The sequence below is a fragment of the Oratosquilla oratoria genome, chromosome 26 (assembly GCF_046742065.1).
Source record: "Oratosquilla oratoria isolate Oo_2021 chromosome 26, ASM4674206v1, whole genome shotgun sequence".
In the NCBI taxonomy this organism is placed as follows: Eukaryota; Metazoa; Arthropoda; class Malacostraca; order Stomatopoda; family Squillidae; genus Oratosquilla; species Oratosquilla oratoria.
Genome location: NC_134802.1, coordinates 46296097 through 46310543, shown reverse-complemented (window position 1 = coordinate 46310543; position 14447 = coordinate 46296097). Strand labels below are relative to the sequence as shown.

Here is a 14447-nt window from a genome sequence, read left to right as displayed (position 1 = left end):
GAAAATAACAATTCCCTGATATTCGTTCTAACCTGTTTTAACAGCTCTATTGTTTCACTCAGTCTGGAAATAAAAAGAATAATTGAAATTAGACTTACTATGAATCGGTTGAACTATGGCTGTGTTGATGAAGTAATATTACTACAAAATAACGTGAAACGTGTTTATTATATATATATATATATATATATATATATATATATATATATATATATATATATATATATATATATATACACTACCTGAGGACGAAGCCTTTATTGAATGTACGTTTCGTTCGTTGAGGCTTTATGAAGCACTTGATGAAACTAGCGAGCGAAACGTTCCAGCGTCCTCAAATAGTGTTTATTCTTTCGTAACCGACAGCAGTTGCAGTCTCCAAATATAAACATATATGGACATAGCGTACATACAAACAGAGAGAGAATATTTGTTCATAAATGAATGCATGCGTTTGTATTTGTGCTCTTCACAAGTCGTCTCTGATTTCAACCGGGAAAGGATTTTATTCAGTCGAGGCATATGATCGATGAGAATGTTTGTATCATTTCATTTGCATCAATAAACATGTGTAAATATACATAACATTTGAGAGAAAATACATAAATGCTCACACCTGTACTTACGTTTCCTAGCAATAATATGCCATAAATACAATTTTCTCTTCCCGATATTATTTTTGCCACGCCCGCAAGAGCCTATATTTTTTCTTTTCTTCTTTATTTTTTTCTCTTAGAGTAAGGGATGTTAAGAATATATATTCCATAATTATCTGATAATCTTACCACAAGCTTAATCGAAAACTTTGTACAATAAATCGTTATACATACATATATTTTTTCATTTGACAGGCGGAGGCTGTTGCCCTGGTTACGTCGCTGGCGAACGAGCCTATGGTGCTGCGCTTGCCTCCTCCTCCTCAGCCTCCTAGCTATTCGTGATGCCTTACCACATTACATCATGCCTGATGCAACAGAGAACAGGTATGCCCCAACTGTACATAATAAAAGAAGTAATAAAAAATATATTCCCGATTTGCAGATATCGTCTGTCAATGATAGAACATATTTTACTGCAGCAGTCCTCGAGTCACAGTGAAATCCAATTCAGCCGTAGGCCTAACCGTGGTTCCAGTGTAGTGCTGAGTCATGTCTGCTTCACTGCGGGGCGGGACTCGTAATATTTAGCAAATGTGTTCGTCTCTTGAATATTTCCTTGTTATGATTAGTCGAAGAAAAATACGCATCAATTAATGAATAATAAAATTGTATAAACCATATTTATCTAAATTTAACAACGTATTGATTTTTCTGTCTAATAATGGATCTCTTTTACTATTCAAGACTCGCCTAAAAAATCGAGGCATTGGAGTTGTGGTGGAAATATCATCACAAAGGCGACAAAAGTATATTATCCTCAAAAAGATAAACAAATAAAAAGATAGATGACTAGGTAAATAAGTATATCGATAAATGAATAGATAAATGAATGAGTAAATAAATAAATAAACAGATAAATGAATATAGATATTAATAAATAGATAAATAAATGAATATATCAGTAAATAATATAAATAAATAAAAGAATATATAAATAATTGAATAAATGAATAGATAAGTAAATAAATGAATAAGTAAATGAATAAATAAAATTAAATAAACAGGAAAAGTGCGTACGTGTGCGTGTGTATATGTGTGTGTGCATGAATAAAATCACCAGACCAGACATCAGCAAGAGCATTTCACGAACAAAAACATCGATTTCATCACAAATCATCGTCGACTCTCAAGAATTCTGTTGATTTGACCTTCGTGTGACTATGGGACATCAACTTAGGACTTATAATTCTGGCTGGCGTCAGGCGATTTTATTCATGTGAGGAGATGAATAGATTAACCTTGAGATATTCAGCTGTCGTCTCATACAATCACCTTTGCCCTAATTCATCGGACAGCCTGGGTATCGAATATAATAGGTCCTCTGTATACAAATATATACATGTATATATGCACATGCACATGTGCACATACATATGCATTTACATATAGAAATGTACATACATATGCACATACTGTACATATAGATATACATATGCAGGTGCATACATACACACACACACACACACACACACACACACACACACACACGCACATACACACACACACACACACACACATATATATATATATATATATATATATATACATATATTTGCATACACGTATATGTATATACGTGACTCTGATCCGTAGTGGCGTTACTAAAGTCCATCACGTAACGGACTGACTGCTTAACAATGATATACTTGATATACGGTGGAACAGGGAAAAGGAGATAGGGAGAGATTGAGGGAGAAGAGGGAGGAGAGACGTAGTGTAGGGGAGGGGAGGGGAGGAAGGAGGGAGGAGAAGGGGAGAGGGAGGGCAGGGAGGAGGAGGGGAGGGAGGAAGGAGGGAGAAAACGGAGGAGAGGGAGGGCAGGGAGGGGAGGGTGGAGAGGGAAGGTAGGGAGGGGAGGGAGTGGATGGGAGGAAGGAGAGGGCGGGAAGGGAGGGGGGAAAGGAGGGAAGGGAGGAGAGGAAGGGAATGAAGGGAAGGAAGGGAGGAGAGGAAGGGAAGGAAGGGAGGGGAGTGAGGAGAGGATGGGAAGGAAGGAAAGGAAGGGAGGAGAGGAAGGGAAGGAAGGGAGGGGAGTGAGGAGAGGAAGGGAAGGAAGGGAGGTGTGGGAGGAAAGGGAGGAGTGGGAGGAGTGGGAGGGGAGGGAGTGAGGAAGAACAAGGAACAAAGCGTAGAGAGGGATTCGTGTCTTTGCATGCAATTGCATTGTTCCTGCCCCTCCCTCCCTCCCTCCCTCCCTCCCGTCAAGAATCTTTGGAATATTTTCTTCTATTCCACTTCATTTTTCGTGTTCTTTCTGAAATTGCCCTTTTCTTGTAATGATCGATGTACGGAGAGATATGCCTAAAAATATATATATATATATATATATATATATATATATATATATGTATATATATATATATATTCTGTAACCTTCAGCACGAATTTGTAAAAATGTATGTACATACATATATGTGTATGTGTGTGTGTGTGTGTGTGTGTGTGTGTGTGTGTGTGTGTGTGTGTGTGTGTGTGTGTGTGTGTGTGTGTGTGTGTGTGTGTGTGTGTGTGTGTGTGTGTGCGTACATGTGTGTGTGTGTGCACGTGTGTGTATGTGTGTCATTACACTTACAAATACGTGTGCATTTGTACAGGAATGGATCCATCATCCCTTGCACACACCCAATGCACCTTCTTGTCATTCTATTCTCCCTCTGCAGCCGAGTATGTGTGCCTACGACGGCCGAGATGGACGGCTGTATGTCATGGCGTCCCTTGGTTCTCCGTCATCCAACATGTCGCTGCCTTCGTCCCCTCCACGCCCTCCACGACACGTAGGTTCCTACTCCTTCAGCCACTTGAAGGTGGAGTAGAAGATTCGGGAGTTTGCGGGTGGGGGAGTGTCCAGCGAGCGTCCTCCGTGCCGCAATTTTTTTTTTCTTCTTTTTTTCTTGGGCTGCACGATCCCAGTCCGCCAAGAAGGTCATGGAAGAGGAAGGAGCGGTGAGAGAGTCTGGGAAGGGAGAGGAGAAGAGGTGGAAGGACGCGGAGAGGAGGGACGAAGAAACTGCGCCAATTTCGAGAAGAAAATCGAGCTAGGCTGATGACCTGTTCGCCCTCTGGATGGACTTTGCCGTTGAGGTGGCGGTGTGGCTCTCCTCCCTCCTCCTTCCTGCTATTGATTGTCCACGGACCGCCGGCCCGGCACAAGGCCTCGTCGGCGGGCCGGCCGGCAAGGCCACCGGCATTGGCCCGGTAGGAATGCGAACCGTGGATTTGCACCATCTTAGATGCTTAGCTTTTAGGGTGTGGCTCTGGGTGAGAAGGAGGTGGGTGAAGAAGGATATGGATGTTCATGAGAATATGGGTATATAAAGATAGGTGTTATGTATGTGTATGTGTGTATGTGTATGTGTGAGAGAGAGAGAGAGAGCGACCATACTACCATATGAGTAAGTCACTATGTCGCTGATATCTTTATCGTTCTCCATCCGTCCTTCTCGAGGTGTGTCGAGGTCGAGCCCCACGACCCAGCGTCCTACTTGACCTACACTTCGACCTTCCACGGGAACTCGACCTGCTCGGCAGCCGCCACCTTGAGAGGCCCCAATCAGTTGGTCCTTTCTACCTCTGCCGTGATCAACTCCCCCAGCCAGGCCCACTTGTTCGAGAAGTCAGCGCGCCAAGCCCAGGTATGCATGATTACATAATATCGAGTTAGTTTCACCAAGAAAATGGCTCGATTTCATGAAGATGTGTATATGGTAACTGTTTATTTTTTATCGTACCTGGAATAATAGAAAACGAATATTTTATGTCATTAGCAAATGCAGAATTATATATCAGTTATGGTTGAGTTTTTTCCCAGTGACTTGGGGCTATAATTTCTAGCGAATGCCGGCTGCGGACTGGCAAAAACGGTGTTCAATATACAACGACTACATTTTGGGTTGCAGACTCCCACTAAACTCGCTCTAAACGGAAATTAAGGAGTAATAACTACGTATCATTGCAGATAACGGTCGTATTTTCTTTTTACCCAGGTCAATAACTGGGCGTGATTGTGCCCACCATTTTCGTTTATGCGCGCGACATTCTGGCATCCAAGCATTCGATACAGAGCAAATAAACAAATAAAATAAATACACGTACATAAATCTAATATTATGTGCACTTAAGAAAATAAACATATAAAGAATTAAATCATAGACAAAAGAATTAATAGATATCCGGAGTGAATTTATAATATAGATACGTAAATAGACAAAAAAAAATGATAAAGTGAAGCCTGGTTGCATACAGATGAGGTATACAAGTCGTTGATAGCAGTCAAAGGATTAACCGACTGGGTTGAATAATATCGCTTAGCGATAGCCAGAACATATATGCCACTCAGTAGTTATCAAGATTTGATTTATCATTTCCCAGGTGCTGTCATCCCTTGTATTTGTTATGATGAGCGACAAATTATTTCATCACGCTTAGTGCGCACTTCCCACCCCACGATGGAGTCTACCCTCAGCTGAATAAAAGTACCTGGTTATACTTCAAGAAAAGGCTAGGAGTTGTACTTTCGAAATATTTCGCCAGTCTTGATGCACGCTATTTACCATCAGAAAATAACTTTACTCAATATTCTAGTTACGTTTATCTCTTATCTGTACACTCTACCAGTAATTTTTCATATGTGCTCCCAATGAAGTTAGTGACATTCTACTTTAGGTAGAGAGCGTCTACGAAAGGTAAGCACCGATCCAAATCATGAAACAGATCTAAAAGGGATTAATCGAGATAGTTTGAAGAGTATTCTTTGGACGTCTTCGACTGGGAAAGGAGATATCCTTTACACGAATAAAATCGCATAACGGCAGCAGTTAGAATAGAGAACTCGAACCTCAGAACGAGGCAACGACTTTAAAACTTTCTTCTTCTTCAGGACCTCTACCGAGGATGGACACTTCGTCTGTACACCTCGACTTCAGGAAGCGACCTCAACTTGATATGCCCTGTGGTGTGCAAATATCCCAACGTCGATTTGTGTACTGTGGAAAAGGCGGGACTGGCTGACCTCTCATCAGCAGGTACGAGCAGATGCTTGTAGTGAATTCTAACAGTGCGTCCATCCTTGTTAACTATCCAACGCCTCTGTCGTGCGTTGTACGACTAAAATAACATCAATACATGACACTTTTTATTCATCTTATGATAGATAACCGAAATAATTAAGATAAACAATAAACAAAGATAGAAATAGATAAATAAATTATTAATTACGTAGATAGATAATTGATTGAACAAAAAGATGATTAATGACATACGCCAGTAAATGAATAAACGGTTAAGTTCGATGCCACGCGTTCACTAAAAGGACGACTCTTCACTGCTGTTCTGCCACTTCGACTTAAGATTTCTTCTACTGCAGAACCTTGGGGATGGAAATGGGCCGTCATGGGTGACCCTTTGGTCTCTGTATGGGAGACAAGACGACTCGACGAGGCTCTCCAAGTCCGAGATGCACATGCAACCACACAGTTCGCCAACGCACCACAGGTAAGAGGACGGGAGCTAGAGAGCCTTGGTCTTGCGAATTTGTAAGATTTTGTTGTTGTTGTTGTCGTTCCCTAGACTGTCTGTCCGAGCAGTCCCGTCTCCCCAAGGAAAGCCACAGCCGAAACTGGGTTTTTCCACAAATTCTTTATAGAGTGTATATTGTGTTGTTTGCGTGCATGATTGAGTATAATGCAGTCTTCCATTATGTGTTGTATGGTATGGGGTGAAGTGTTACATCCTGGGCAGCTGTTCACAATGCGGTCATCCAGCATTGTAAGATTGGGCTTCATGGTTACATCCGGGTTCCGTTAGTCATAATGTCCCCGTTTTTATGTTTTCCTAGTCCTTGAAGAGGAGCAGTATGGTCTTCTCTATGCACACGGACACACACACGCACACACAAGGAGTATGTCATTAGTTCCTTTTGTGTTTTATGCATGTATGTATACATATTGTCTCTGCTGTCTTTCACAGAAGACCCACGGCCCCCAGAAATCCGGCCACGGCTACTGAACTGGCCCTTACCTTGTATGAACTATTCAGTTGCAGAGACCAGGCATTGGGGGCCGCACATTAAGGCGATACTGAGGGAAAGTAGCGTGCTTGTAGGATAAAACATAAACAAGAAAGCCGAAGCAACAGTCATACTGACAGTAGTTCATAAGATATGCTTGTTCCCCTAACAGTGCTGGCACGTCATGAGAGACCACTCCGGCCACATGCGGACTGTTGGTTCGGGAATGGTGGGAGGCAAGGGATCTTGGGGTCTCGATAATGCTGTTAAACTTCGTCGTCAACTTCTTAGCAAAGCATCCACCAATGGCGATGCCAAAGAACGCGGAAGGACATCAGATCCCAAGAATAAAGAGAACAGCGACGTGGAGGTGAGATGAGTAAGACTACACATTAAGAAAATATATTAATCCTTATCTTTTTTTAACATGAATACCATTGACTATGTTTATCTTATATAACTTACAAAATAAAAGGAGATTGTCCATTTAGGAACCATGTACTGATAAGTTCATGTTCAATTTCTTCTTTTATTAGGTAGTGCTCGGAGAGCATCTGGGAACTACAGACACAATGATGCACGACAGCGTGGCTTGTACTTATGCCGGGGGGGCATCAGCCGTGTCTTTCCCGTCTGTGCGACCACCTGGTACTTGGGTGGGCATGCCACAGTCACTGTCGAAGGAGGAGATAGATCCCCCCTCACGTGGTGCACCCTCGGATCGTCTTTCTGGTTCCATGGAAGGCCGAACCGACTTCAAGAAGCAAGCAAGACGTGGAGATACCAAGGGTAAAGCTTTTGGAGGTGATTTGATTAAAATTGTGAAGCCGGATCATACAAGAAATGATCTTGACCAATCTCTTCTGTTGAAGAAATTAGAAATGAAAGTATGGAAGGATGGTGAGTCTTTGAAAAAGTGGAAATTGAAAACCAGAAACGACTCGAGTCACAGCAATACCAAAGGAGATTCTAACCTAGTAAATGCTGGAACGGCTCTGGAAGAAAACGTGAAAAATTACTTCACATCCAAGAGAAAGAAATTGCTCGAGCCAACAGTGATCAAAGTGCCTCTTGACATCCTGAAGACATCTGTAAACCATTCACATGATTCCAGACAGAACTCTTCAGCTGCTGGAAACCTCAGAGTCCCTCATCAGCCCTCTAAACATCCAGAATATTCGTTAGTGCTGGAGAACGACAGAAGAAATGGAAAGGTTGCTAGTGTTAGCCAATTTCTCCCGAACAACACTAAATCTTCTCACTTAATCCCCAAGAATGAGAGTATTCATCGTAACTTAACCAAGCCAACCCTTGTTCGTAATGACACGCGGATGAGTAAGATAAAGGAAAATACACTTAGTCCAAAAATCACACGAAAAACAATAATAAAGTCTACGGAAGAACCCTCCATGTTAGACAACAACAGTCACCCAACAGGAGACAGTCTAGCATTGAAAAAGACTCCAAAATACAAAAGATCTGTCGACACTTCGGCAAAAGAATTCAAATCGATCCATGAACTGCATAAGGAATTGGGTATCCCACCCTGCCCAGAAGCCTGTCGGCCATTTCTCCACCCAGACTGGGAATATTGTTGACCAGGATGACTTTTCAAAACCTGGCTGAGTTGTTGCCAGTCATTTCGAGTCAGAAGAGGCCTAGTTCAATTAAAAAATCCCTCCTGGTGTTAATATTTAAAAAAAAAGTAAATTCGGAAATATCTAGTAATCAAAACGATTTTTTTAATTCAGAGAATCCCGAATACGGTTTTTTCATATTGAAGATTTACTCATTTTTTACTTTGCAATAGGAATAAATGTCTTGTTTCTTGAATCTGCCTCTGGCTTGAAAGGGTCTATGTAACTACAGCCCTGTCATAGCATTATCAAGTACAACAACTTGTGGCTTATCTTTGAAAGTTGTTGCCCAAATTGAAAAAAAAACATATATATATAATAAAATAGACACTCGCTCGCTTCAAGGCAACAAAAACACTTCGAATATTTCGAACATTTTACATTAACCACTCAGATGTGTCTTAAGAAAGTCCGTATTTTCAAAACCTTTCATTGAATCTAGCGAACGCTTCCTACCATTACGAAGGAGAATTCTGCTAACTTCATCTACTATACATACATATACCAAGGCTTTTTCCCCCTTACAAGGGAGGTAGCCAAAAAGGAAAAGGAATAAAGACATTCCCACCCATTCCATCCCTGAATACACTCCACCCTACCTCTTATCTTAGCACCTCCCTATACTTATAAAAATTACAGGTAGGTTTTGTAGACAATCCGATAATCCAGATAAACTTAATTGGAAAACCTGGAATAAATTCTATTTTCTAATGGTACAAAGTGTTCGACAAGGCTGGTTAAATAAAATCGTGTGGTATCAGCCAAAACAAAATAATGTTGACGGCCAAAAACAAAATAATGTTGAATATCGTCTCTCTCTTTTTATCTCAAATTAGTAATTCAGTACTGTAATATTTCAAACCTCTCCAGTTTTATAAAATAGGTGATTACTTTGTTAGTATTTCCTATTAGGATATGATGAAAAAGTGTATTTTTTCTGGTAATTTTACTTTTGAAAGGTGGAACTTCAACGCTTTAACACTTTACTTCTATTTTTTGTTCTATGCTAAATTAGATTACTTGGCGTTAGCCACAATAAATTTCTTAAATACAAGAAAATTTTATTCGTGACAATTTTCTCGACATATCTTGGACTACAAATTTTACGAGCTTAGGCCACATAAACTATGTGTGTATATATATATATATATATATATATATATATATATATATATATATATATATATATATATATATATATATATATATATATATATATATATATACTGTCCCCGCCCGACCTGATTTTCCCAAAAATCGCAAAAAATAAATATATAAATAAATCAAAATAAAGAAATATAATGAAAATAACGAAAAAAAAAAACTAGTTCAGGCTCTCCAATTTCAAATTTCGCGCCTCTCGAGTTTCGAGCTTTCCGAACGTGCCCGAGTGCGGCTCGATACCATTCAGCGCAATACATGAATGGCTGATTCGGTGAAAGTGCCGAAGTGTTTAGTTACAGCATTTTTAATTTATCTATATATTTACCATAGCTAGCATAGCGCAAGAGGGCAGTCCTATCCTCTTAAAGACCTGGTATAGACTGAGCATTGCCAACGCAGAATTCTCTGATCTCTGACGGAAAGTTTAACGAGTCGCTATAGGAATCATGCAGGCGATCATTTGGCAGAGTTCTAACTGGTTAGTTTGCATGTTTCATCCACATGTTTCGACAAATATATATATATATATATATATATATATATACATACATATATATATGTATACCGTAATACACTTTCATTCTTAGCCATCAACATCGAGAGATTCGAGGAGGCCAACATACAGAAATTGAAACCTCGAGTCTCTCTCGATGTTGGTGGCTTATAATTAAAGTGTATTGTGGTTGATAAAAATGTATATCTGGTCACTGGGACCCATTCAGTGTTGTACATATATGTATATATATATATATAAATATATATATATATATATATATATATATATATATATATATATATACACACACATCTACGTGGCTTTAGAAATCTAGAATACAATAAATTACGCAGTGACAATATAGGACTGCATGTGTTTACGTGCATTTTTAAACATAAGAACTTCTAACCTATCGAAATTTTCACCCAACCCTCTAGATAAGGCAACTTAAAAAAAAAAAAAAAAAAAAAAAAAAAATGCATGAAAATGGCGTCTGTGAACAACAGAAAATAGCTTTGTTTACGAACTTTAACTGTTTTTGACCTCTCTATTTGTTGATACTTTGCAACTGCCTCATTCGCTAGTCAATGCACTACAATTATCATTCATAAGTTACAGGCCTTGCACATTGTACTAAATCATTGTGCACAAAAAGTGCACTCAACTATGAGTAATGCCAAAGTCCCAAAGTATACACATAAGTAAGCTACTTCAGCTGTTGTTGCCATACTATTAGTTCAAGATAAACGGATATTGTTCAGCATCACTAAAACTACCACTAAAATGCACTAAATGCAATCGAAATAAGTGCAATATATTTTAGGTTACTCAAGGTAATCTTGGGGGAAAGTTGGAGAAGATTACCCTTCCCCACCCTTCTAAAGCTCATGAACACCTGTCTCTAATCACTATATCCATGGGTAGGCAATATTTCTCTTCCTGATATAGACAACCCTACAATTAATATCTTTCTTAGCCATACTGTCTCTGAAAATGTACACCCATATCCTACCACGCACATCATATTGCCTACACCCTCTAATCCTCACATCTTTGATAAATTGCCAACTGTTCTTCGTCATCTCATCCCCTTCCGCCTCGTTCTTCACAGATTCAGTGCGTAATATTCAAACGTTTACTTCCGTTATGCTTGGGAGAATCGTGCTGATGCAAGGGCCTACCTTGAATCCAAGCTGGTATGGGGAACTGGGCAGATTAGTAATGTTTGTGGTCACCCCAGCTTGTATATAGTATAGTAACATTTGTCTGTAGGACACCGGACCCTTTGATGGTTTGTTTGAACTTGATATGGACATTACTCGTGCTATTTTTTGGATTGGAATTTTATTGCATCACCAGGAATTATCGAAGATATACATATACCAAGGGTTTTTCCCCCTTCCAAGGGAGGTAGCCTGGGTCAAAGGCATATATCCACACCCACCCATTTTATCCTCACATACTCCACTCCCACATTTCTTGGCTCCTGGATGACCGTCATCCTTGCATCTCACCCACTGCCTTGGGTCAGAAGCAATGCAACAAGATACAGCAAAATTATACAAAGTCTTTACTGATTTTGAGCTAGATATTCTTATACGTGTACTAGGCCTTGTGCACTTTGTTTCAATGCCACAACCTTATCACAAACAGCTATTCTTCTAGCGATTTTTTGTATCCAGTCTAATGACCTATGCCAGTCACCTGGGGTCTCTCCTGCAAGACCAGGGGAACGGATCGATTTGATAGTCCTCATGTGGGGTGAGCAGATACCAAACTGCCAAGCCACTTCACTCCACACTGAGCAACTTCCATATGGCCTGTACATGGTTTGAGCCTTTATGTTCCAAGGATAACCTTTTGTTCAATAGGTCTAGTGCAATGGGAGTACCATGACCTTGTACATTAATATTGCACAATACTCCATTCGAGTTGTAGCAACATTAAATGGCAATGCCAATACAATGTTGATATTGACAAGTCTTTGAACACTCAGTTGCACATTACCTCAATAATGTCAGTTTTGCAAGATTGCAAGAAATTACCATGGACAGAGGGAGGGTTGCAGTGTAAATGAAGTGGCTGGCCCCAGATTTAAGGAAAATTCGATTTTTTTTTTTATTGCATAAATACATAGTAGGGATCTTGCTCTAGATGCTGGTAAAGTGTTTTTATCGTACCGCCATTTTTAAAGGGTTTAAAGGGCCTACCCTCCCTCCCCCTGGCAGCCACATGCTGTGCACGACCATTGTTTACATACGTTTTGACCATATTTTACTCTATTTTTTTGCATTTGATGCACTCAAATTTTTCTCTTACGTCCGGCATTCACGTGAGTATGTGGTGTGAGGAAGCTCAGCCTGCATGACTGGCAGTGGCCTGAGCCTTACAAAGTAAAGGACATGTACACGTTAGCTTGCCACATTCACTAATTTGCTGTGTGAAATTCGCATCTATTTTCCAGTGAAGAGATATTTGAAGATATTAGCCATGCCTAAGCTATCCAAACAAAAGGCACACTTGCAGAATATAAAAACGTCTACATTAGCAACTCAAGGGGAGAAAGAAAGAACCCCAGCATCAACTTTGTTATCACCACCTCCGCCACCACCACTAGTACTCCCTCCAGCAGCTCTCTCCCTTCCATCTACATCCACATCCTCAGCACCTGATGCTCTGTCCTCTACACCTATATCAGACAAGTTGTCTCTACGCAAACAACTGTTAGCTAACAAGTGGCTACAAGGATGCCTCCTTGTTGCAACACCTCACAGTGATGTCCCTGATGCAGCAAGAGCCTGTTCCAACACCAGAAAGTAAACCCAAGAAAAGAAAGAGCTGAATCCCAGCAATCAGACTACCTTGCTGGGTCATTCTAGACCAAGAACTCAAACTTTGCGACAAAGAGTGAAGTGGCGGCTTATGAGACCCTCACTTTGAGTGAATAATATCCTACACTGTAGGAGGGTACAAAGTGCCTGAGTTACTTGAAAGATGCAAAATCATCATGAAAATACAATGGAACCTGTTTTCAATGGTTCTTAGGAGGTCCAATGTAAAATTTAGTCAAACTAAGAAAAAAACAAACTTTAACACTCATTTCTGAACAATTTAAGTTTTTGATACTCAGTCTATCTCCTCCCTCAATTTTCAACCGATTTTTGCATATGAGGTCTCTATTAATAGCTAAATAAATGGAAAAAATGAGGTTTTTTTGCATGTTAAATAATTTCTTTTTTAATAACGTGTCCGTCAATTTTGCGTTTTTTTCGATAATTTTTTTTTACTCGGCGTTAAACAAAGATATTAAAAAAAGCTTTCTATTTTTTTATATATATGTAGATTCTTTTGCTGTAAAATGAAAGACATTGAATAAAAATTGTAAGAGGAGATAGGATTTGAAAGCCCAAAAACATGGTATTTTTTAAGTTTTTTATTAAAAAATAAAAAACTACTCGTCAGATCTGAATAAATCTCATGCTGTGAAGGTTTCCTCAGACCTAGATATCACACAGAAAAAATCAGCAAGATCCTTCATGGTCTTTCTACACTGCTTTAGATATGGCCAGTTGGCAGGAGCCTGGGATGACCAGTCATTATGTCAGGAAAAATAAATCAAATTGAGTAGGATGGGGTACATGCCTTTCGGTAGTGAGAAATTAAGGAATACTTAGTAATGAAAATGTGCAATAATCTTCCATATGTACGAAAAAAAAATTGGGGCAAAATGTGGCAGGAAAGGGAGTGGAAGTGTGGGTAAATTGTACATTAAGAAAGTAAATGTCTTGGATTAAAAAGGGTTACGAGAAATAGGCATCTGGGAATGGATGCAAAAGGGATTGTACGAAGGGGTGAATATGCCGAAGGCATTGTATAGGGCAGACTTGAATTTAACAGGCAGAGAGGAAAGTTTAAACGTGTTCGAGACGAAATGTCCGAGAAGTATTGGTTGGGGTTTCTAGGTTGGATAGTGAGGAACATGGCAAGGAGAGTGGGAGTGGAAAAGGAGATGGCATATAGACCTGATAAAATATTATTAGGATAATTTGGACACACAACCAGTGATGAAAGATTAGTAAAAGGTGTGGAAGGCAGAGGTGGGGGTGGTAGTGAACTTGAGGGGACAACTAAGTACAAGATGGCTGGATGGATGGGGTGAAGGGTGTATAGAGTAAGAGAGGAATGTCTGTTGAGCAAGGGAGAAGGCAGAAGAAAGGTAAGCGTGGAAAGAGACTGTATAGATGATAGTTATGCAAGAGAGGCAGAGGCAGGAATGCTAACATGCGAGTGACATTTTTACATAGCCCAGAGACTTCTGTCCTCTCTGCACTATGGGACGGAGTGTTGCTAATAAAGTGAGGCAGCCTTGCTGTGGATGTAGTGTCTTGCTACATTGCTTCTGACCCAGGGCAGTGGGCAGGATACAGGGATGACCCAGCATCCATAAAGAACAAAGATGAGTGGGGCAAAAGGATGATGGTTGGGAG

General features: G+C 40.0%; 1 protein-coding gene across 4 annotated transcripts in view; it reads left to right on the top strand.

The window, feature by feature from the left end:
- LOC143039513 (uncharacterized) overlaps positions 1-9412 on the top strand; it is a 17327-nt gene extending 7915 nt beyond the window's left edge. For 3 of the 4 annotated variants that reach the window (XM_076209662.1, XM_076209664.1, XM_076209663.1), the window contains exons 3-9: positions 852-983; positions 3320-3433; positions 4105-4291; positions 5536-5680; positions 6022-6149; positions 6836-7033; positions 7200-9412. In XM_076209662.1, the coding sequence (XP_076065777.1) occupies positions 852-983; positions 3320-3433; positions 4105-4291; positions 5536-5680; positions 6022-6149; positions 6836-7033; positions 7200-8261 (1966 nt within the window). In that variant the 3' untranslated portion in view covers positions 8262-9412. Of the gene's footprint in view, positions 1-851; positions 984-3319; positions 3434-3507; positions 3855-4104; positions 4292-5535; positions 5681-6021; positions 6150-6835; positions 7034-7199 lie in introns of those variants that run through there. The other variant, XM_076209665.1, reaches the window with a different exon arrangement.
- Positions 9413-14447: the final 5035 nt, after the last annotated feature.